The 25,780-nt window shown below is 36.6% G+C and overlaps 1 protein-coding gene across 2 annotated transcripts; it reads right to left on the reverse strand.

The window, feature by feature from the left end:
* Positions 1 to 25,780, reverse strand: LOC139144113 (uncharacterized). 2 transcript variants are annotated; one of them, XR_011554744.1, is made up of 29 exons: positions 25,636 to 25,780; positions 22,787 to 23,428; positions 21,423 to 21,611; positions 20,373 to 20,588; positions 19,842 to 20,090; positions 18,603 to 18,848; positions 17,774 to 17,938; positions 16,442 to 16,621; positions 15,104 to 15,214; positions 14,463 to 14,557; positions 14,070 to 14,255; positions 13,748 to 13,816; positions 13,029 to 13,149; positions 12,157 to 12,321; positions 11,456 to 11,522; positions 9,136 to 9,283; positions 8,338 to 8,387; positions 7,810 to 7,930; positions 7,088 to 7,185; positions 6,680 to 6,779; positions 6,176 to 6,300; positions 5,261 to 5,353; positions 4,990 to 5,056; positions 4,236 to 4,321; positions 3,730 to 3,856; positions 3,281 to 3,322; positions 2,573 to 2,776; positions 1,579 to 1,957; positions 825 to 1,406 (listed from the first exon to the last, which is right to left on the reverse strand). XR_011554744.1 is itself a non-coding variant. In XM_070714784.1 (28 exons), the coding sequence occupies exons 1-28, from the start codon at positions 25,721 to 25,723 to the stop codon at positions 1,940 to 1,942; spliced, it is 4,068 nt and encodes a 1,355-aa protein (XP_070570885.1). In that variant the 5' UTR covers positions 25,724 to 25,730; the 3' UTR covers positions 1 to 1,939. The 2 variants fall into 2 exon arrangements, 1 of the variants encoding a protein (XP_070570885.1); XM_070714784.1 differs by having other exon boundaries at positions 1 to 1,957; positions 25,636 to 25,730.

The following is a 25,780-nucleotide window of genomic DNA, read 5'->3' on the forward strand; positions in this document are numbered from 1 at the left end:
GACAAAGTAACCAAGGTTATTTTAGCAATCCCGGAGACGCCATGAAATATTTATCTTCCAGTGGTTGGTAATCGATGTCTTTTTGAGGGGTAGGAGACGAACTAATACTGACAGAGGCATAAGAACTACTTCTGCGGCTCATTGACGAGAATAATATCTGGATATTCCGTAATTAAAGCTCCATAAGCTGTATCTTTTGGCTACTTTTTTCAGAACTTTTGTTCTGTGGGTTCCTACACTTTCTGCATTAAATCCCTATACTGTAATTTAATGTCAAGTATTTAGCATATCAACACAACCTATATGAGTATAATCTCCATTGTTATTGTTGAAAATGTATTCAAGACCGGACTAGAATTCATTTGTAAACAATAAACAATGATCACTACACACATACAAACTGTGTTGACAAAAAGAATACTCGAAATTTCAGCATGACAAACGGATTAGAGTCAGACACGGTAGTGAGAAGCAGAATACTGAAAAACTTGCCACAAGTTACAGCTTATGTCCCTTTAACCAAAATACCAAAGTGTCGACATGGATACACTAATGCAGACACCTTTGTTTTGATCACAGACCAAAAAAACGTCCAGTGTCTGTGCTTTCATTCCCTTAAACCTGTCTGCAGTAGGGTTAACGGGCTTTTTCTTGCGTCGCAAAATCATACCGCAGTCATATTCATATTTCTGTATTTCTTTAAACGTATTCACATCCAAATATGAAATACAACAGACGATTCTTACTGGCGAAACAGGCTTCTATTCAGTATGGTATAAGACTTGTATAACTTTAGATTACATTAAATCTGTGTTATGTCTACATCTCTGCTGACTTAAAGATTTAATCAATATATGACAATAATACATAACTTATATGATCAGTCTGGAAATAGTATTTGTAAAAATATTTACGTACTGAATCCTCACCGTTTAGGGCAGTATGACAAAGGTTTGTATACCATACTGTGTGTTATGAGCAGTATTTTTCAGAAAAGTCGACATGAATTTCATACGCTATACCAACCACTTGTTCTCTTTTCATGTGATAAAACTAAATTTTGTGAATTATAACATTTGAATCAGTAGGCCTACATGTTAAACTTTCTACGAGCTAAATTGATTCATTGAAAATATTACTCAGTGTATGTCCACTGATGACTATAATGCCAGATGCACACTACTACATGAAACAAACTTAACACTCTTCATCTACCTATACAAGTATTGTATGGCTGTAACAGAAAATAGCCGTGAAAATAGCCGTGACAAATCGTTTTGTCGTTGAAACACATTCGCTCCAGGAATGTCTTTAGAATTCAATTTAGCAGATATACAGGAACACTATTGTACCTAGTTCTGATACTTTCATCCCTATCTAAATACATGTATGAGATACAGTAAAACCTGTCTAAACCGAACCCTATACAGGGACTGAAAAAATTATTCGGTTTAGAGAGGTGTTCAGTTATTTAGGTCCTTTTAACACAGAGTTAAGAATGGGACTAAGGAAAGGGTTCAGTTTAGACAGGTTTCCAGTTTAGGCAGGGTTCGGTATTGACAGGTTTCACTGTAACACATTCTTCGTAAACAGGGTGTAAGAGAAATCTTGTGTAAATACTGTGCATAAAAGTTATTGAAATTGCATTGTCTTACTAAATACCACACAACACATAAAAACATTTCCAGATCGGTGGCTTGTAAAATAAAAATTAATATTTTCTGAGAATGATTTTCGTTATTTTAAACGTTGAAAATATGTTGTCAATAGCATGACCCTGCAAAATGATTGAATGGCCGTCTACAGCGATTTTCTTCGACGGAGAACGGTACGAATCCAGCGTAAAGTGTAACCCTTGATGTGATTCTGTAAATGGATATTACTTTGGATCGTTTACAGCAACGGTGCATTTCCATTCCCCAATGGATAATTGATATGTTTACTTTTTCTTGGTTGCCTGGTAACGAAGAGATAAAATATATTTTATGAACGTTTCGATGTAAACGTGAGCACATTAACTAATGAGGTTACACCAAGACATTTCTGTTTCGATAATTTGGATGAATTGCCGAGAACAATGAAGTTTTAATTCTGATATAAACAAGCAACGTATGCTCGCCCAGTGAGGCTTGTCATAACTATGAACTTCACTAAGATGTTGCATGAACATGTAAGGCTTCCTGATAAAAATCTGCTATATCGCCATGGTGAAATTCACTTTCCCTGGGGCTTGTGTATCAATGAAGAGAGATGTCAACGTAGCTTTAATTACCCTCCGGTCAAGTTAAATGAATTTCTCTTTATAAAAAGTGGAGATATTTGGCTGAATGTATGAATTATTCCATACTACGTTACCATTACAAAAGATTTGAGTTTGTTTCGATTGTGTTACATTTCTATTTTATCGTAAGTGTATTGTTCTTTTTAGTAAACATCGAAGATTGTCACCTGTACCATGTAATTTACAATGTACGCTAACGCTTGACGAACTTCTGGATCGTATTTTCAAAATTAATGTCGATATAAACACCATTCACGTTTCGCCATTACTACAAGGACATAAAATACTCACCTCATCGAAGAGAGTAACAATTCTTCGATGTTTCTGAGTCACGTTCCTTCTTGTCACTTCGTCTCGTTCCTGAACAAGCTTTCTTGTGGACTCGCGGATGGATTTCCTTCTGTCAAAACGCGCATGCTCGATTTGCTTGTGTTCCTTCAATGCTGCTCTCCAGGTGACGTCATCTTGAAACTTTATTCGAATGGCAGTTAAAACCTAAACACCAAAAGGAAAATGCAATGTGTAATTTGTAAATCTTTCTAGCCTTGCCGGCTTAGCAATGACGGATAACAATTATACATCACAAGATTTGTTGAAGTGTAACAACGGTACTGATTTTCCAGACGTCAGTGAATGATTGCGTAAGATGAAAGTGTCGTCTGGTTTTTTTTTAACTGTTCAAGGTCTACGAGATAAATCTATGTCAAAGTAAAGCATTTTTTGGCTTCTGTACCTAAATGTATCAATCCCAGTTCACCTCGTACAAGTGGATCCACGAAAAATAGAGATATAGATAGCCTGGGGGGAGAGAGAGAGAGAGAGAGAGAGAGAGAGAGAGAGAGAGAGAGTGTGTGAGAGAGAGAGAGAGAGAGAGTGTGTGTGTGAGAGAGAGAGAGACTCGGTGGAGGAACAGTCAGAAAATGTACAGAGAGAAACAGACTGACAGAAAGACCGAGACTATAGGCTTTTTATATTGCACTTCGTAAGATTTACTCTCACCTCGGTATTTGTCGCACAATACGCGAGAAAGATCATTGACCCCTGAAAAGCAAAAACAAAAAGAAAAACGATGGCAACGATGCCATATCAGATAATTTGTGAGAGTTCTAAATTCACTGTTGAGGTGTTAACATTATGACGAAACCTATATCTCCGCCTACGTAAAAGAGCTTGTGTCAAAAGAACAAAGAGCCGTTCTCTCAATTCTAAGATGCTTTAGAAAAATGCACTGCTTCTTTCGGCAACTCGCGTAACTCTTGTCAACGATGATTGCTCAATTGTTGGGTTTCAAAGTCTAACAGAAGTCTTTATATTCTGCAGTTTTTAGATTAAAGCCTGACGAAAGGCACACACGCTTTACAAACACTGGATTCATATCTGGACTTCAAGTTAAAAATGATCCTAATATGACTTAATGTGAATGATGTGTGATTTCAATGTATACGTACCAAAGAGAATGACAATCCAGCGAAGATGTATCCAGCTGCAAGATTGCCGGTTGTGATGGCGAATGTACCACTGAACCACGTCAATGACGTCACAGGTAAAGTAACCATTATTGTCCGAAGTCCTGCCCTACAGATATAAATATGCAACATGTTTGTGGACGGTTTATGTATATGTATGTATGTATGTATGTATGTATGTATGTATGTATGTATGTATGTATGTATGTATGTATGTATGTATGTATGTATGTATGTATGTATGTATGTATGTATGTATGTATGTATTTATGTACGTACGCACGGATGGAATGATGGAGGAATTGGCGGGTGTGAGGGTTTTTTTACCTGTCAATATATCTTTTCAGAATGTAACTGATTGCCTCATGTGTATCTTTTCGTACTGCACTTAAGTGAGTGCATGGGAGTGAAGTGGCATGCGTGAAAGTCTACTCGGTCGCACAAGCACGACTTAGAGTTGTTGACAAGCTGTCTAGTGATCACCTTACCAGAATGTATGCCACTCTTCGTATTCAAAGTATCGTTTGTCCTTGTCAAAACTTCGTTTTGCCATATACAACAGTACGATGCTTATCTGGAAAAATATACATGGTTGTCTTTACCACAATATCGATCTTCACTGGGAATGTACCCAGTCCATGAAGTGTTTGTGACCATTTTGTGTATACATGCATTTACACGAATTCGCTTTTGCATGTTACTATAGTTCGATTCATTCATGAATATTCCCTGGATCATGTTTTATGAAAGAGAAATGCATATCAGTTCTCATATATTGTGTGGAATGCTTCAAATAATGTACGATTCTTACTCTCTCGTCTCAGTGCACCCAGGAACTACGTAACTGGATGTGTTTGTGTTTCCAACTTGTCCGTCTACTTAAATATAGCAGTGTACATGTAATTGCGATATTTATTGAGTGAAATGTCTGAGCGAATCATAACATTATATTACATCAAAGATCTCGATTGCAAACTGAGATGATCACACATTTTTAAATCTACAGGTATTATACGAGAGTTCATTAGATAAGTTTACAGTGTATGGCTGGATCGCCTTGTTCATGTACTTGAAAGAAAGTGCGAACTACTTTGTGTCGTGATACTGCAAAATTTCTCTGGCATTTGACTTTACTCTGTAATGGCACGATTTAAATGTCCACCTCATTCATTATGGTTATAGTGTATTATCAAAATAACAAGAAAGTAAAGGGTAATGAGTGTTTATGATCACTATATTTACCAGATTCATAGCTGCCACTATTACAACACACATGATGACGATGAATGGAAACGTCGGAAACCAAAAGCTGTGAATAGAAACAAGAATACTGATTGTAACAGTGGCGAGAGTTTGCAGATAAAACTAAAGTGATCTCAATATATACATTGTAAACACATCAAGTGTGCTTATTTTAACCATAGCACCATGCGTTGATGGCAAGGAATATTGTATTTCACGAACAAAAAACATTGAAAGATCATGAACAGTGTTACACGTTTCATATCCTCACCTCTGTCCTTGGTGGTAAACATCGATCTTTATCCAAAGACAGATTAACGTCACAGTCAGTGGCAAAACCCATCCAATTACGATGTATGGCAGCCTGGTTAGTAAGTAATATTCAAAATAGAATTTGTTATGATTGCTATGAGAATGAAGTTTTCTTGTCAGATTTTGTTCAATAAAGCATTTTACATGTAACACTGTCTTGCTTATACATTAGCTTGATAACAATTTCTTTGGTGAATTACTATATTGTCGATAAAGGAACGGTACTCCGGAATTTGAAAATCTTTGTTACGTGTCTCATTCATGCTTCTAAAATGATGTCGAAGATGTAAGAATATAACTGAGAATTCATTTCAAAATATCTCCATTTCTGACATGGTTGTATCAAATGTGTTCATGGAATGGTGCGCTCTCAACGTATACTTGGCGTGCGTGCAACATGTCGAATAAGTGCTTGGCAAATATGTATTAGCCAAAGGATGAATGGACGCAATGCTCAATGAAATTCACGTCATAGATCTTGGTTCTCTCAAATATGTGAGGTACACATGAGCTCTAGAGAGAAGGCTTTTGGGAGGCCAAGACGACACTTAACACTCGCGATAGGTATACCATTACCTTTATTGCTCTTCTACAATATTTTCAATTTCTCGTAAAACGTTTGTTTAACTTTATGTGATTGCCATTCATTTTCCTGGCTTTGTCGTCCTTCATGGTACAGAAGGAGACAAATTTTAACATATGTTGAGTATATACAGTCACTCTGATGCAACTATCGATGCTGTAGCAATGCCAAATGAATGTAATGATACAATCAACAAACATTTGAATCAGATAAAGGAAAGATCAATACAGCAGCAACGTTCACAATTTAGTCCGGTGAAGAATGTTAACAATCAGTAAATAAATTTCCAACCTTCGAAGTCGACTTGAGTGAATAAATGACGCTAATCTTCTGTAGGCTTCGATGGACAGATTCAAAATCCATGCATTGGTGGCCAGGAATGAAAACTGAATGACAGCCATGGAGATACTGTAAACCTTGATGTAAAATAGAACAAAATAAGTGTAAGTGTTGTTTTTTCTGGGAGTTTTGGAGAGAAAGATATGTCGTCATTGAGTATCGTAAATATCATAATGTATTGTCTATCTTAATGAAACCAAGCTGGTGACACTGAGAATGAATTAAGTTACGGCGTGATCTCTGTGGGATGTGATAGAAGTTAAAATAAAAAAAATAAAATTGTTGTTCTGGGCAGTTATATGTTATTTCGTATGGACACTGGCTTCCTATAAATGGCGTTAATAAATCCCAATGTTGACAACTCTTAGTCTTTATCGCACGTTCAAATGGTTTCTTTACACAGAAAGTTCGTCAAAACCTGGTAATCAGCGGTCTCCAATGTCGATAGTCACTCACCTTGCCTGAATTTGTCAATTCTCCGAGGAAGACGAAGAATGGCATTGGCAGGCACGATACAGTGAAATGCCAAATAACGGCATATTGATCGGTTGTCAGTCTGTAAAAAAATATAAAGTAATAGACATGTAAATGAATATCATATATGTCATGAATCACTTATTCTTAGTGAAAGTGAGATAGCTTAACATTTGAAGAAGGGTAGATTTTACACCACTTCAAAATCGCCCGCAGTCATGGATCAGTTGATGAACCAATCAACACAGAACTCAACATACAGATAATCTCACCCGTCTCTCCGAAACCAAACAGCGATATCAGGAACAGCAACTATCCACAAATGTTACACAACCAGAATGTGCAAACAAGTATACATCACTATAGATAGCACGCATAGAAATGACTTACCCAGAAAGGCTGAGGAGGATGGTTGACATTAAGACCAGGGAGAATGCCAACCCATTTGCTAAAGCGATTGCGTCATCCTTAGCAGCAACTATAAACGCCTGAAATGTGGTGTAAAACATGTAGTCTATAATTTCATCTTCTAAACTAATGTAAATCACGCAATGCATTTTAACAACCCTTGCTGTGCTTTCAAGAAGAAGGCCCATCCATTTTTGAAATTATGAACAAGATCTTGTGATTCTTTGAACTTTTGAATGTGGGATGCCTTTTATCTATAATGATATACATTTTTCTCATCTGCAAGTAGTTTTTGCATTGCGCTGGGGATGAATGAATGAATAAATTTACCGATCAATCGATCAAAATTTTTGACAAATGATAAACGGTGTGTGATACGAATGTCGCTGGAGTTTTGTCCCACATGAACAAAGCACTCCTTGTTTGGAAAATCTGGACTCACTTTAATATGCACTGTCAGATAACAATGTTGCATGATGAGCTACTGTTGTTTTCTGATCAATGAAAAACAATAAGGCATTTAAGGGTTGTAAATCTATACTTCAACGACAATCTCAGAGTTGACGGTTATCATATTATACATCGACAAAATATGAATTCACTGTTAATTTTATTTTTATCAAATATGTTTCATTTTGTTTCGAGTTATTAACAAAGAACGTATCTACATGTACATTGTTTCTTTAATAAGATGGTAGTTATACCTGTGGTCTTTGGCCAATTGTCATGACAACCGCTGCAATTACTGGTTGGGAACACTGGCAGGTTGTGTGGTCTTCGTCGGATAGTATCTTGACGATAACACACTTATCATTCTTCCAAACACTACAAGATAGGTGTTAGTTTCATACCATTACATATTATCACAGAGCAATTTTAGCTACAATCGCTGATAGCGCTGAAAATGGGATTTCGGCATAGTTAAATTAAATGAACAATTCAAAATTAATGAGGGTATCCGTGTACGTTTTAGCTCTGAAACATACAATTCATGTCATAAGTTTCCATTTAAAGCCGATGTCCATTTTGTACAAAACTTCGGACACATCGTTCTCTTTGTAGATTGTGTACAGTTACAGTATATAGATTATGTAGAGTATTTTTTATCCGATGCATGAACAATTTATATCCTCTCTCTGTGGCTATTTATTGCCTCACTAATAATTGATGTAAGCGAGAACAGTGCAACATGACATATTGTCAAAATTGATAAAGTCAGTTCGACAGCTTACCTACTTGGTTCATCAAATGACATTGTGACACATTCTGCATTATAACCGACCTGGAAAAAAGTTTACATTCATAAATATGATTACCAAGCCCTAAAAATAGAAGCAAGAATTAATTTATGAAAGATCTACAGTAATGCCCATTTTCAAACATACTTGGGTTACGTTTTTAGGTTTTTTAAAAAGCGTAAATTTTATGGTCAATTGCCTGACTTTGAAATCGATTGCAACAGATAGGTAGAATTTGACATTGACACGGACGAACACCGAATTTGTTTGCACTAAGTTTTAAGTTGCATGAATACTGTCGTTTTGAAGGGATAACTGAGGGCTGAGATGATAGCATCATCTTTTTCATTGTCTTTAAGTCCCTAACTAAATTGTTACAGGTTGTAAATTTCGCGTAGGATAAACATTATCAGCTCGATCTAACCATGAATCGACACAACCTATCTGTGCCGCCTTAGACTTTGCGAAACCACTAGTGCGTTTTTCTACAGGACGAGTTATGCATGGCACTTACAATCAGTGATTGTATGCAGAGTAACGAACGAAACTTTTACATTGTAATAAACTATATCTATGAGATTTTCTCCTAAAAAAGCTTGTTCTACAGGTTGGTATCTTCACAGGCTGTTGCATTTCATGTACAAATCTCTCGACCTCGCAATGAGAAGAAAGCCGTTTAATACATGACACAGTTCACGCTGTAGTGGCGCTTTTGATACTGAGGTTAAACCGGTGTAGTCATTCTTTCAAAGTCGCCGGTGTTAAGGCTGTGGCTATACTTGTTGTACATACCTCTTTGTGTGGTATCTTCAACGTCAGTGTCTCAGACTCAGAGATTGGTGTGTGGTCGCTGTACATTTTCACAGCTACAACAGGGCTATTCACCTTCTGCACTTTCTTGGTCGCTGTAATTGAATCGACTCGTCTTTGCTTCGAAGATCTGCAAAATTAGTAGATTACAATGAGGCCACGTATGCAACGCTGATGAGAAATAACATGCCGTTTAAACGGTCCTTAAAATACAACCATTTATTCGCCATTCATCCCCACAAATTCATACATATATAAGTTAACTACGCGCGGTCGACGACTCCACATATATTGACGGAACATCAAATGCGACTTCCAATCATAAAACAGAATGATGCTCGGAATATGACGATGTGACAAACTCCATTACGGAGTTCCCTCTGCGTTAATACCGAAACTGATCATGATGGCTGAATGATCAATTTTCTGACGAAGTTCAGATCGAGTGTCATCAGCCGAAAAGGGACAATTTGGAACACCTAGGTTGTAGCAGCGAAACGAAATAACCGATCATCATACACCAGACTATGAAGATTGAGGTGTGCACACTGTTTTCGGTGAATAAACTGGTGAATTTCACATTCAGGCTCTAAGCACAAGGATTCTACGAACGGTAATTACAAACCAGCCTCGGGCTATTACTCCAATTGAAACAGACCAATCATATGAGAATTAACATCTGTAAGACGAAATTTGTTGATTTTACCGCGGCTGTATACTTTATGACAAGTATTGGTATTAGAAGTAATGACATGTATATCAGAGGTACTGTATTATTTCGGTGTTATGCCGATTCGAACATAAAATAATTATATTTGGAAAACTATGAAGAATTGTCTGTTACTTTTGCATTCGTATCATATCTCAAACGAGTGATTTGCTAGATTGCCAAGCTAAGACTCTGAGGCCCCGTTAGTAAGTGGGTATATGACATTGTGTACATGGCGTGATCCCATCAGTTAAATTAATTATCTTCCCTTGATATTAACCGATATTAACATTTACTACAGGTAAAAACGTTTTCATAATTTAAATGTAACACTCGAATGACACTTTAAAAATTGAAGCATTGTCAATGAAGACAAAAATTGGAAAAAAAGGAGAGTCATGTCTTTGCTTTTTAATGAACTTTTCAATGACCTGACTAGTCAGATGTCTTCAGGGAATTTTATACCGTCGTGATGAGTACAGGACTGGTAATTGAATGCTGACGAGCTTATGAAGAAACCGGGTGTCGTAGCCTATACAAATTTCCATCGAAGATGAGCTTATGATCTATATGGAAACATACACAGCTGAGGCATTGCTAATTAGATGTTTCTTTATAGTAGGTATTACTTCGTTTAAAACATGATATGGATTACAGAGCGGAAAGAATTGCTTGAAAGAGTGAGAATGTTATGGAGGTAGTTCATTCGTTAAAGACTTTCTCAATATGTTATATACAGGTAAATTAATCTTATAATTAGCGGTCCAAAACTTACACTGAGGGAACATGATGATCATGTACTTTACTTTGGATATAACGCTATGAAGAAAACAACAGGCAGCTGTATTATATTGAACACGATTAGAACTAATTTGCGATAATTGGATAGTGAAGCAATGTCGGTTTAATCTGCAAATGTAAGCTCATCTGCTTTTCTTTTTAAGTTATAGGCTTGTTTTTATGAGTAATTTGTTTGCAAAGTTCAGCTATGGGGCACCTAATACTTTTGAGAAATCTAAACAACATGAAGATCCAATTCTCCAAAACTAGTTCCAATTGCATTATTGCGAATTGTTAACTGTGAGACCATAACAACAATTACAAGTGCAAATACTAGAGCTACACACTTGTCATCCCAATGACACCAAATGTACGTCTCGGCTGTCAGTGTCAGCTACATACGTATAAAACATATTTAGCTAGATGTAAATTTGTGAAGGAACAAGACAATATCCTCAAGTACAAAGACAGAATAAATGTAGTCATTAAAGCAGGTATGTTCAGTTCACCTTCATTGATCGCAAGTAGTTTGTACAACGCTTACTGACATTTGTTGATCTATTCGCGTTTTAATGCACTGTGGCTAAATAAAATGACAAGTCTTTGGCTGTATACAATTTGGCCACACTCATACATTCGTTTCAATTGAAGATTTCAATTTTATTGCTTTTTAGCTTTAATATATGAATTAATGACGATCAGTGCATTTTTCAAAGTTCATCCGTAAAACATACCAAAGAGAAGATCAACGCTCTTTCACTTTACTCAGTTACAACCAATACTAAACTAGTCTGCTCTATATCTACTCCTTACCTGTGCACCGATACTGGCAGGACATCGGCTGGGTTTCGATATACGTATGTTATGATTACTGAAATATCTGAATATTAGAAATTTGATTTAGTGGACATGCATTTATGCTGAAATTTTACGATGGGTGGAAGATACTATATTAGCAATGGATGATTTTTCTACAGAAAAATCGTATTTTGAAACAACATTGGACTGTTTTGGTTTTATAAGTTCATTGATGGCAGGGGAATTTGTTATGAAGTGGAACAAAACTCAAACAGTGTCGTCATGGTCTCACGGGGATTGGAGATGCTCAAATTGATAGCTTATACATATTCCACTACACTTTACAAACTATTATCTCAAAACCGCATGAGAACATCGCTCTACCACAAAATTACCGCAAGGCACTGACTGTAAAAATACACCAATAAACGATCGGTAGTGATTATTTTTGAGCAAATTTATGAACATACAATTCCTAATTTATCTGCAAAACTAACAAACTCGCTACCCAACTGTATACCAACACGCTCCCAAGATAAAGGTAAATTCTCACTTTATTGTTACATTTATGCATAAGCCTTGGAATGTCGGATATAAAATTGGATTCCTGTGTTAACCGATTATTAATTAATTACCTTGCTACCCAAGAAGTGTTCACTCATCAATCAGACAATTTAACGATTTTAATTTCCGATGATTGTAAATGACATACTCACTGGATTCGCTCCTTAATACATCTGGCGAGAAGACCAGCTCACTTTTCAGTTTATCGTCAAGCTGATCAACGGTCCGTTTCTGTCGAGAACTATTTATCCGAGATCCATTTATTGACAACCATTGCATCTTTTTGCGTAATTTGGTCACCTGAAATGCCTGGTACTCTGAAGTACGCAAAACAAAATCCTTCATCGCAATGACAGCGGAAAAGATATCCAAACAGATATTTTTATGACCCCAAATGACCTTGCATCCTGTTATAAATCTCTCAGGTTGATTAAAAACTGTGTAACAGTAAACAATACAAGCTCTGTAGTTTCCGTTCTCGATAGTATAACAGTACACAATACTAGCCGTTAAGTTTCCGCTCTAGATAGTAAATACCGCGTATTACCAAAACTTTAAAAATGGACGGCGTGGAAGAGGCAATCACATTTAATTTTCCCATCGCACATATTATACAAACCATTAGCTTGCAGACGAAATATAACAGTCACAGTTTCTGTACCGTTAGCAACGAAACAGAAGATATATGGTGATCGCTGCCGAATCTTCTATTTTCAAGAAAGGGTCGTCTTGAAATTTTTCATGAGGTCTACGATAGCTTTTGGAGATGTATGACTTATTTGATAAACTTCAATTAATAAGCAGTCCATTCATGCGTGGAAAAAATTTAAACGTAAAACTTCACTCGTTAGTTAGCGGTCTGTTCATAAAAGTAAAACATGCCTGTTATTGCATCGGCGTGGTATCTTAGAGATATTAATGGCAGCTTTATTGTTCATAGCTTTGAACCAAACATGGTGACCTCTGACAATGTACTGAGTCAATTGGGAATATATAGGGCATTAAATTCAGGAGATAGCCTTACCTAGATTGTCATATTTCAAATACACCCTAGTGTTCTTTAGTAGTACGTGGGTGACAACTTTATCGTTGAATGCGTCTAGAGTTTTAAAAACGCCAGGAGAGCCTTTTCCGATTCCCTTGCCCTGAAAAACAGAAACGAAGGTCAGAATGCATTGCAATTAACTTGAAACAATGAAACTTAGGCATTACAGAATGCAACCACTCTCGGCATAGTGCAAGCCAATCAAAAGCTCATTTAAACTAAACGTATTTCACATGTGTATATATCAATATATGTAAAAACGTAGGTATGCATATATATATATATATATATATATATATATATATATATATATATATATATATATATATATATATATATATATATATATATATATATATATATATATATATATATATATATATATATATATATATATATATATTTGTGTGTGTATGTTTGTGTGTGTGTGTATGTTACTGAAGTTTCATGCATCGTCTGATCCTCAGACAAACTTCTTTTTATCCTGCGACTAGTGTATGTGGTTTGGACGAAACGTTATATAGTACTAGGGTCCTAGGTAGCGATGATGTATGAATTTAGTTAGGTAGATAGGTAGTTAGATAGGTAGGGAGGTAGGTAGGAGGGTAGGTAGGTAGGTAGGTAGGAGGGTAGGTAGGCAGGCAGATTAATAGATAATATTTATTTTCTTATTTTTCGTATTTCTATCCTTATATTACCTCGTGTATAAACTTCCAGTGACTTTCCATGTCGGCATCCAATAGATCATTTGCCATTTTGACATATGACTGTTAAGTAAACGTAAAAGAGTATTAAGACTTCGAAAAAATCCAGGGTGGCAACATGATTTTACAATCTCTGTCTTGGTCCAAAGATCTCTATTCGTCTGTTACTATATCTGTCTTTACCATATCCGATTTTCATGATTCGTACCAAGTTCAATAAACTCGACAATACAAATATTTTTGAGAAGCTATTTTTGAACTTATCATTCACATATAAACGAGAAGGGGCTTAACTAACGACTAGACGACAACTCACATCTATAAAGGCCACGGTATTGTTTGCTGATCCTGACATTGCTATCGGATCGGTCTCCTGCACTCGCTGTAGTACATCCACGGCGCTGAGCAAGTCCCCACCAAGTATGTTACCCGGCTCTGACAAAAAGTCAGCAGTTGAGTCTACAAGCTCTGTGGCATGCTCCTGAGAAGTTATGCTTGTTATCTGTGGAGGAGGAGGAAGGCAGTAGACAATTATGGAAGGTCGAGTTCTGTCGTCGGTGATAATCATACAGATGTACAGTATCATACAGACAGTAGGCTATCAATACTATGATTTAGTCCAGTTTAAAGTTGTATCGTAATTCATTAGTAAGGTTCGATCGAAAAGCTTATGTATGGTAAAATCAAATGGTATTCATTGAAGGCTTACCTTTTTTGAAAATTCTGATAGAATTGGCGATTTGCAAAATGTTGAATCAGCTGGCTCCCAGTTACCATATTTATCACACGTCCGCCACACAAGACCTGTGACAGAACAATAAAAACAAATTATAGGCAACAACATAGTACACGTCGATATGTCTCCATGCACGTCTTTTTCGTTGATTGACTGGCGATGATAATCTAACCCACCGACAGCCAGGCTGCTTTCCGGACGGAGGTCAGTTATTGTTCCATGTTTTCATTATTTCGTTTCGCCGCATAAGTGACTGAAACGACGCCATATGTGCAATTGTGTGACTTTTATGTTTTAAGGCAAAACTACATACATACATACATACATACATACATACATACATACATACATACATACATACATACATACATACATACATACATACATACATACATACATACATACATACATACATACATACATACATACATACATACATACATACATACATACATACAGACAGACAGACAGACATACATACATACATACATACAGACGACATTTTTCCACCTTATACGAATACCTCCCATTTGCATATATACATATGCATATTATATGGGAGCTGTTAACATGACGTAGCCTACATTTCCAAGAAGTCTGATGCATGTGCTTACCAGTGCTATTGTTTGGGCATCTTTGCCACTCTGTGGTACACTGGGCCTTAGTATCTGGCCACAGACTGCCCATTTCATCCATTTCTTGCGGACAGAATAGGTCATTGTCGTCTTGTTTATGAAATGATATTTTGGAAATAAGAAAATAGCCTTTTAGCGTTTATGAAAATCGTCATCACTGCATGTTATCTACTACAAACACCTTTGTAAAAAGATGGTGAACAAAAACATAACGACATGATTGAAATTTATTTTTTTACTACGCTTCATTACGTTTAGTAAAATTCGTCCCTCCTTGCCAGTATATTTTGTCACTCTTGCGAGCGATGCAAATTAATACATGGACAGCTTTCTGAAAATAATTATCATCATGCCTATTATCATTGAGAACCAACACATAATTTCTACGTCGCTTGAATAAGTAGCTATAAACACTTATTGAAAATTTATTGATTAGATTTCAGTACAAGAACGTGTGTGTCTGTTAATTCGCTATACACTTTACCAAAGTGACCGACCTTGAGCCTTAGCTATTTAACATACTGTGACGCCTTTCCGTGGATCCAAGCGATAGGTTCTGGTGGACCTACTCAGTACAAGCATCTTTATATTTGAAACGTGGTAATTTAGGTGTTTGGTCTTGTTCCATAAAACTCATAAAACTTGCTGACGTCATTTTATGTATCTTTTTGTTTTGCAGTAGTTTAATGGTACTGCCTGTCCCGTCCCTATTGACGAATAGCTCCTTCTTTCCGTGAGCGGCTTGCAGTACGATTTAGTCAACGAATAAAATTATGTACAGGTCATCACTTCTGCAAAAGTAATATGACGTAATTGTTTTCACTAACAACTTGTTGTCAGATGGTTATTGCATTTTTCCGTGACTATAAACGCCACACTTCATTTTCAGTTTACTGCTGTTGAGGATGAGCAGCTCTGCTTCTAATTGTGTCAATTAACTTAATGTTTTAGCTCGCCCGTCTCAAAATGTCCCAACGACATTATTTGTAGACGACCAGGTAGCACTCAAATCAAACGACTCACGATAGGAGGCGGTTTAAACAAAGTCTTTGTTTGCCGTTCGCGTGCTGGTAGGTTTCCAGAGAAAATTATGAAAATAAACACAGTGTTAACACTGCTACAAAAAAGAAACACTTTTTTACCAAAGGAAACCAAATAAAAATTGAGCTCATGTAAAACTTGTGTTTTTTGTCTGTGTTTGATTTTTTCCTTGGCTGGCTAGTAGGTTTTTAAAAAATGCAAGGACGGCAAACAAAGAATTTTTCTTTAAATGGCCTTAAGTCATGTGCGCGAATGACCAGAAGGAAAACACCTTACCTATAAAACATATTGATTGGTCGGTCAATACTTGTCGTTTTGATATTGGTTCACATCTACCTTCTATTCTCTCATATTGTGGTATACACAGACACGTATAGTTCCCTACTGTGTTGTGACAGTATTCATTTCCATCGATGAAGTCACAATCATGATCACCGTCAATACACTCATCGACATCTGTGGAGTCATAAATTGTCAATATCTGGTCAACTAAACCTTACAAAAACAACAACAACAACAACAACAACAACAACAACAACAACAACAACAACAACTGGTTTCTAGTAGAGTATAGTATTCTCCAGTGAATTGAGTTGATGGGAAAGTGATATAAGATTTAAGCTTACGATTCGATGTATGCGAGTACATGTACATTTACATTACTGTAGCTGAAATTCCTATGCGTCAAGTCCAAACATTTATGGTTACATGGAGACCATATCATGTGCAAAATACTTCGCATGTCAGCGATAATAGAGACTGGTCAGTATTGTGATTCCAAAAAGATATATCTTGAAAGGATATACGAAATTTCATTACATCTTTCCCCAAAGCCTCGATTATCTGCTAAAAACGTTTGAAAACGTTTGTTAAAACGTTTTCATGCTGGCAATAAGGTTATTTCACAATGTCTAGGATTTAATTGTTTTTACATAGTTTGTATATGTATGTGAGTCGTGACTCTTTAAGTATTGTAATTGAAAAGTGAATTTTAATCCGTATCAGAATTCACTTGTCATTTATTTGTCGCATATTGTACACAATGTGTTATGTTGGCCGTAATAGAATTGATGATTTGACACACTTAAGCTTCAGGATGAATAATAAGAAAATATATCCGTTTACTAGGTCAACGAAATATTACAAAATATTATCGACTTGAGCCTGTAAAAAGAACAGCATTGTATACAGATTAACATATAGCAATTCCGAACGACCTGATAAAATGTTTACACGCTCAGACAATACGCCATCAAGCATCTTTTGATATGTTTAGCTTATTGCAAAGATAAAACAACTCAGTCCAAGGAGATTTATGTTAGAATAAGAAAAAGATGGACAGTCTTTCTTTAAACAAATAAACTCAATTTACTTCCCTTGTAGAGCGGCACGCTCTTGAAAGCAAAACATTAGTAAAGAAAACATGAGCGCGAACAAACGAACAAACAAATAGAAAGACATGCAGGTAGTTATTCACAGGCTAAACAAAAAAGATATTGTCGCTGGACAGACGGATAAAATCATATAACAGAGACATTTATGGCGGGAAAAAGAGAATTGCGACAGAATGACTGACATACACATTATAAGAAGGTAATTAATTCTCACCAACACAGATGGGCATTGTTCCGTTGAGTGCCCCGTCGACGCATTTGACTGGCCGTTCGTCGTCGAGTTTCCAACCCTTTTCGCAAGAAACTTTGACCATGTCACCATGGATAAGATTGCCGTTTAAAAGGTTATTGTGACCCTTGAGATTTAATGAACATGATGCTGAAAACATAGAGAATACACGGAATAATACATATTAACGATAAGGAATCTATGTAATTGTCTATTGGTTATATTAACACTGATATGAAGGAACAATTGCTGCAGGTCTTCTTTTTTGATAATATTTTTATTACTCGAATGCTATAGAACAAGTACTCTCTAGTGCTGTTTGGCTCAATAAAACGCACTACGTGAAATGTTATTATTGACAAACGAACTATTCGACTGCACGTCAGAGGCTGACAATATTTTTGTAGTTTGATACATACAGGACTTGGATGCGTTGACAAGGTGAACAATAAGAATTTGGATTTCTTTTGTGAAACACGAATTTCTCTTGCGAAATAAAATACTGCATGAATTTCTTCAAAAGATTGTAGTTACTTGAATTTTAATGAGGCAATAAGAGGCAAGCATTGCTCTCCCTCACAGTGGCCTTCAGTATTAAATTTAAGTAATTATTTCTCCTGTCCTCTTATAATTATTAATGATGTCGTACTAATCCTCATTTATTCGGTTGTGGAGGATCATTACAAAGAAATAAGATAAATTAATCTCTTAATCGATATTTCGCTACACATCACTGATAATGCATGCGTCGGGGGTTAGTTGGACTCCCACTGACAAATTGCAATTGTATATGACAGACTTTCTCGTACATTACCTCGAACAGTGACGTTAAAGGAACAGTTTGCTTGATTGGCTGACTGGTCGTAAAAGACATACGTCACTTCCGTAGTGTCTTTGGCAAAACAGTCTCCGGGAGCCGAAGTCTTATCGATAATGACTTCCTTGGAGTTGTCTTGAGCGATGGGTTCTTCCCACGTGACTGATTTGCAAGAAAGAGTGTGATGAGGCAATTTCTCATTGATGTTACAGCATGGTGATGCTATCTTAGGATTTTCATTATCTATAAGAAAATAGATAAGCGAACAATATTCATGGGTTGTATCAGAACATTACATGGATTATATATAACTTCACACTAGATCTATACTTCGTCTACTATTTTGAAACGCGATTCCTTCATATTCGCTGACCCTCAATTCCCAGAAATGTTTGTTTTGGTGGAATTAAACAGTATGAAGAATGAATAAAACTCTGAAAAATTCAAATCGTTTGTATTTTAGGGAAAACTGTCTTGAGAAATTGTTGTTAGAAGCAATTTCAACGCATCTAGGAACCAGGTGCACTGGATCAAAGACTAAGGTATTTCTCTATCTTATCGACACTTCACACTGTAATTGATCCAGTACTCCAGATGTGACAGTTACGATTGGTTGTTTTTTTTAAGATGTAAGAAGAGTTGCTTAATTACATGCCATACCTTCCCTAATTACCTTCATTACCCGTTTTTGAGTGCCGCTGAGATAATTTAAGTAATTGGAATTGTATATATGGCTCATGGTTCTTCAACGTAGTGCGATTAATTATCAAAGTCGACGTCGGTATGACATCCCAAAGTTTTATTTATTGATGCTCACTGTGCAATTCACAAAGATTCACCGAATAAAAGACAGTCGCAATTGTGCGCTGACAAGACAGAGAGTCGAGCGCGAGAGGAGAAAGACTCGGGCAGAGAAAGGCAGACGTCGGACGGACTGACAGATAGACAAACAAACATACAGAAGTCACATAGACAAAATGAGCCAGCACCAGACAGACAGACAGACAGACAGACAGACAAACAGACAGACAGACAGACAGACAGATAGATAGATAGATAGATAGATAGATAGATAGATAGATAGATAGATAGATAGATAGATAGATAGATTGATAGATAGATAGATAAGAGTTAGTAGGGTATGCGAGCAGACAAACGGACAGACTCGTTTTGATAAAGCAAATCGGATACGTTAATTGGCAGACATATGAGCAGAGATGGTGTTGACTAATTTACCTGTTATTGTTATGTTAAACGAACAAATATACAAATGTCCACTTTCATCAGGCGTGTCGCAATGTTCAATGGTTGTACCGATTGGAAATAAGTCGCCAGGTTCGTGTTCACACCGTACATTTACTTCCTCGGGTATGGATGCATCTTTGCTCGTGTTACCAGGAATATTCCACTGTATAACACCGACATCAGTGCCGGGGATTGTTTGGTTTACCACATTACTGAAGTTTTCACAGTTGAAAACGAATTCTGAAAATTCGAAAAGTGAAATGGTCATTTAACTGTATGCAAAATTGGCCTCGCCTTCTTATTTAAAACATGTTTTCCTTTAATATGCATTGCTTGCTTGTTATCATCTGGCAATCGTCTCTCCTGGAGTAAAGTAGTAGGTAGTTATTAGTAAATGCCTCCCCCACGACTGTCAAAACTCATACATAGATTAGAGCAAACTGTTTGTAGACCTACGATATTGATTACACCGTGCATGGAATCACAACTGTGACAGAAAGCTAATATAAAGAGTAAACTTACCGGCATATACTTCCACTTCACACACGTTGAAAGAATAGACGGATTGCACATGTGAACTCACAAAATGAACGTATTGCCCCATAATGTCATCGCAGAAAAGCAAGATTTGAAGGACGCTGCCTTGCGCATCTCTCTCCATCGTTTCACATGCTGACGATACCGGGTCGCTCTTGAGTTTGGAGAAACCTACTCCTACTGAAATGGAGCGATCGGCAGCTGCAGGAATTGAGATGAATTCACGTCAGATAAAGTCAAGAACAAATTGTTACTGCGGTATATAATAATACCATGAGTTATCATTCCGATAATCTCCTTATTAGGCCTATCCAGGGTTATCTGTGTTGAGGGTCTGTCTTAGGTGCAATGGCATTTGCCAAAGAAGGTGATTACAAGATAATAAGAAGCAAATTGGCCCAAATAAGACACTCAATGTATGAACGTTGTTTTTCATATGCTTCCTACGTTTTCTCATCTGGGTGACAAGCACACGCCGCTACACATCACCTTCATGCATTTGTTGTCCCCTGTAACATTATATTTAACTGTGTTACTTGTGCATGTACTCTGCGTAGGCAGATTTCTATCGCTAAATCAACGGTACAAATTTATGGTGTGGAAAGTATTCCCTCAACCGCAGCATTCTGATTTTACAAACTTAATCGTTGAAAACCCGACAATTATTTATGCTGATGGTGACTTGTCAGGATTAAGCCATGACGTTTGGTTTTTCAAACACACGAAATGATCATAAACGACCTGTAAGCTTATATCGTAGTAGCATTAGTCATTTTCATCTTCCGTTCCCACATGACGAAAATCAAACATTGCGCAGGATTGTCACTTGATAAAATATATGAAAGGATTAAGGTTGACGTTTCAGATATCTGTACATAACCAATATTGGAAGTTTTGTGGCTGATATATTATAGGGCGCGCAACATTCTACGAGACAAATCGGTTGCGTCAAAATGACCGCATCACATATTATCACCAGATGGATGAGATTAGTTGTTCGATATAATTGTAACATACATCATAATTTTTACTTACGATATGCTAAATCAACGTACAGGACAACATAGCGTATAAAATAAACGCCATCTAGATCAATTCGCAGCCATGGTTGAACACTTTGAGATGTACCGTCGCAACTCAGAATGTTTCCATCCAGAAGCCTGTCCATTTTTACCTTATTATATCCGTCTATCAAAGTCTTTCCAGATGCGACGTTCGCGAAACCTAATGGCAATCGAAAAAGAAAAATTATAAATATTTGAATATCGTATATAAAACGATTATGAAATATTATGTTTGACAACGTTCAGAGATGTTGACATATATATAGAGACGTCATTAACAGAATGAAGGGCTGTACTTTCCATGTGTTTAAAGTATAGTAATGCCAGTAGTAGGTAATAGTGAGAATGCTATTATTGTTTTCTATGTGAGATCGATATATGTCAATGAATTCAAAGTAACTATCCTTTTATAAAAACGTCTATAACCTCGTCACTGTGGTTCAAAACGCGAAAAATGGGTGTTTTGTATTCATTTACAAATCCACTTTGGCTTGGTCAAGACGATATCTTACAATTTCAACCACTAGTTGCATGTAAATGCATATAACGCCGCGACTTGAACTAAATTGGTCAATATGCAACTGCATCGAATAAACTTTCTCTGCAATCTACACAGGTATTAAATTTTGTTACATATAAAACATGCTGAAAGCGTGTTTCTGCTTCTTAAATTTCATTTGTCCACGTACAAGATGCTGTGTTTAGTTGACACATTTGCCAACATCAGATCTAATTTGTCAGCAACTCTCCGTGGTGGAAGTTTTCTTGACTTTTCTTGTCTCGAATCAAAATCGTTCATAGATTAGATGGATGAATGGAATTAATCGATAAACGATCACCATCGATTGGGGTTTATTATGTCGCATCACGTCCATTCACCTGGGTGGAAGACAAGTCCCATACTGTCCTTCACTTTTATTCGCGTAAGCCCATGGGAGCCTTCGGTATAATTACAATAATCCAGTTTGCTTCAGAATGAAACTTTAGAGTTACAAGGGCAGTACTTTTTCAGTTCATTGCAATTGACTTACACACATGCAGCGAAAAATGCTGCAGCATTATCTTGTCTTGAAACCCTGACAAAATACAGCAGACGAGAAGCCCGGACGAGAAGCCATATTGAAAGATAATTTTTTTGAAATCAGTGTCTCCTTGCATGACTCAGAGTTAACTGGATAGTGTATTAAAATTTATTTCTGTCCAAACATAACCGGGAAAAAAATCTCAATAAGTTATTTGATAATTTTACCGCATCTACATATGTGCTGAAGTGACATTTTAAGTAATCACTGAAAGTAAGTAGAATAATTTGTTTGAACTTCGTGGTGTACTCACATTGCTTCCGGATGTAGAATTCTGTCTCATCAACAATATGATGCAAAGTAAATTTTGATGACATCCAGGACACCAAGGCTCCTTGGGTAAGACCTTCAGATGAACATAACATCAACTTTCCGATTTCCTGGCCGCTGATTTGTCGACTCCAAAAGTTGACTTCTGTCATATCTCCAATAAAGGCCTGGTTTTCCTGAAATCCGCCACCGCGCGAGTCTTGATCTTGTCCAAAAAGTAAGACACCATCACCGTTGATGGAGTCAGGCGATGGCACATCCTTTTCCTCCTTCAGTAGACCATCGAGATACAACGCCTGCTTTGATGTTGTAGAACTCCAGGTAAAACACCAAAACGTCCAGTCCGTAAACGTATCCCCTTCAACAAACCATTTGCTATTTTTCCGCAATGATGCGAGTAATTTGTACTTAACGTCTCCGGAAGAATACTGATTTTCCATTGTTATTTGATGCCCACCCGATGCGAAATAAGATACAAAGGTATACACGTGATTTACGATAGGGTTGGGTATCCGTACCCATAGGCACATGGAGACTTCATTCAAATCTGGAATAACGACATTCTGATCGAAAACTATATAAGAATCAGTCGACATTTTGAGCGTCTTACCATAGAGTCCAACATCTGCAATGAAGAAAACGCAGCAAATTATTGCTGGCATAAAATCAACAAGAGAAAATACAATCATTTTATTAGATCATGGCGTAACATTAGCCGACAATATGGTGCATTGTGTGACATATTTTCATTTAGACTGCTTAGTCAAGGACAACTCCGACTGCAGTCGGTCCTCCTTTCGAAAATAAACATTTGCACAGTGTAAGTTGGTTTAGGAAGAATACCTTACAGTGAAGTTCATCCATTGCTCTCCTAACGACCTACACAATAAGATGGAATAATGCGAAATCATTTATATGAACTATTTGAGCATTGATTAGTCAATGGGTATTGTGCATTTTCTCAATTTTAAGCACTATTTAAAATAGCTCTTTTATTAACAAGGAAATTCAATGTTGCTTTGGGATATATGAAGGAATATTTCTTGGGCAGTATTTTACAAGAGGCATAGCCAATAAGTGATGACGTCAAAGATATATGTGTGTGTGTGTAATTTTGGAAATGAGGTCAAATGTAACTATCTTAAAGGGATCTTAAACTATTTTTGGGGTAAGAGTTAGGAATTGTTGAGGAGTTGCAACATTATGACAAAAGTGAATATACGTTACGATACGTACGATACGAACACATTAGACTACATGTTATACATGCGAATATGGCAGGTTAAAATTGAGAAAACGTCATTAAAAATCTCGCAAATTCATTTAATGATTTATGACCTCCACTTTATACACTTGTCACCTACATAACAGATGTACGAGGCTTTAAATGCTATTAAGTTTATAGTTGAAAAGTGAAGTTTGTCTTTCTGGAGAGTGGTTCACTTCATGATTAAATTTACTTGAACGAGTGGGACTGATCATTTATCAAAGCTATTATGCCCAAAACGATAAACATATTTACATTTTTATTTTTGCTTGATTCTCTTACACTTATTATGTACCATTGTATTCGTTGACTTATTGAAATTGTCATGCTGGTTAATTGCCTGTTATTTTCCGCTGTCTCTGATCACTTTGTTTTTTTTTTTTATTGCGAGTTCAACATTGACTGTAGCCAGGCCTTAGGCTAACTGCTACTTTAACGTAAAAATTATCTTTCACACAAGGTGAATAGGCGACACATATTTGATTTCAAGAAAACTATTGAGTTGCTGAAGTATTATAGTTAAATAATTAAGTATTTTAAGAGGTTGTATAATACTAATAATAATCAGTAAAAGTAATACACAGTCTTCCATAACGGTGACAGCGCCCTTCCTTCCGTAGAGATTGTGCACCACCGGGACTACGAATTGGATTTGTTATGAATCTGCGCATAAACGAGAAGAGTATTTTCTGGTAGTGTGTTTATTTAACGGTGTATCATATTCAAATATTACGAGGATAAGGATCATTGTTGAGAGCAGGAACCTCTAATGTGTTTCATCATTATATCTAAACTTTGCAGTATGACATCAATATTTGAACGTTAAACGGCTCTAGCCTGACTTTTAGAGGCCGTACTTTTCGTTTCTGTAGGGTCTGCGCAGTATAAATTTTATGACACGCTACACACCGGCTGTTTCTGAATTTTTAACCGTTCACTCCCATTTTGCTGTGTATAAGATTCGACTCTGCGATAGATAATTCAAATTGAGGCGCTAAATGTGCGACACGTTTTTAATTAGCATTTACACTGAGTGGTATAGTTATTAGGCACGATTCGTAGCCTTGCAAAAATCCGAGGAACATTGTTTTGTTTCCTTTTTCAGTTTGACCTCAGAAAAAATGTTTCCTTCATCCCCGTTTATGTCAGGTTATGGAACTAATTCGTATTCGTTGCATGCTTCACTTGATGGTAACAGTAGGGACAGGCAAAGAAGCAATTAGCTGTTCTAATTCATCACTGATGCGTTAGTGAAAAATATTCAATAGGACATTATTACAATGGTGTCATATTATACATGTCAAAGATATTTTGGACCTTGAAATATCGAATGATCATGTGAAGTGTTCTTCCACATCTAATGAAATATGTTTGAAATACGTTGCACGAGATTGAAGTTTTCCAACTCAGATGGATTAAGTTAAAGACTTCTTGAAAGAATGCGTTTTCCATTTTTAAGTTTTGCAACGGTGATATAACATCTTTTCATATGTAACGTAAAATGTACTTGGACGATGAAGACACTGTAATTTAACATCAACAAGTATGATCAAATAGTTACCTACCTTGGCAAATGAAGCATGGAAAATTAAAAAGACAAACAACCAGTATTTTTGTCGCCAGTGATGGTCCAGTCACATTTTTAGGGCCCATCTTAGATGACGTTCTGTGTGTCATTGTTGATTAAAACCTGCTACATGTCTTATCCTT

The sequence above is a fragment of the Ptychodera flava genome, chromosome 11, assembly GCF_041260155.1.
Source record: "Ptychodera flava strain L36383 chromosome 11, AS_Pfla_20210202, whole genome shotgun sequence".
Classification (NCBI taxonomy): domain Eukaryota; kingdom Metazoa; phylum Hemichordata; class Enteropneusta; family Ptychoderidae; genus Ptychodera; species Ptychodera flava.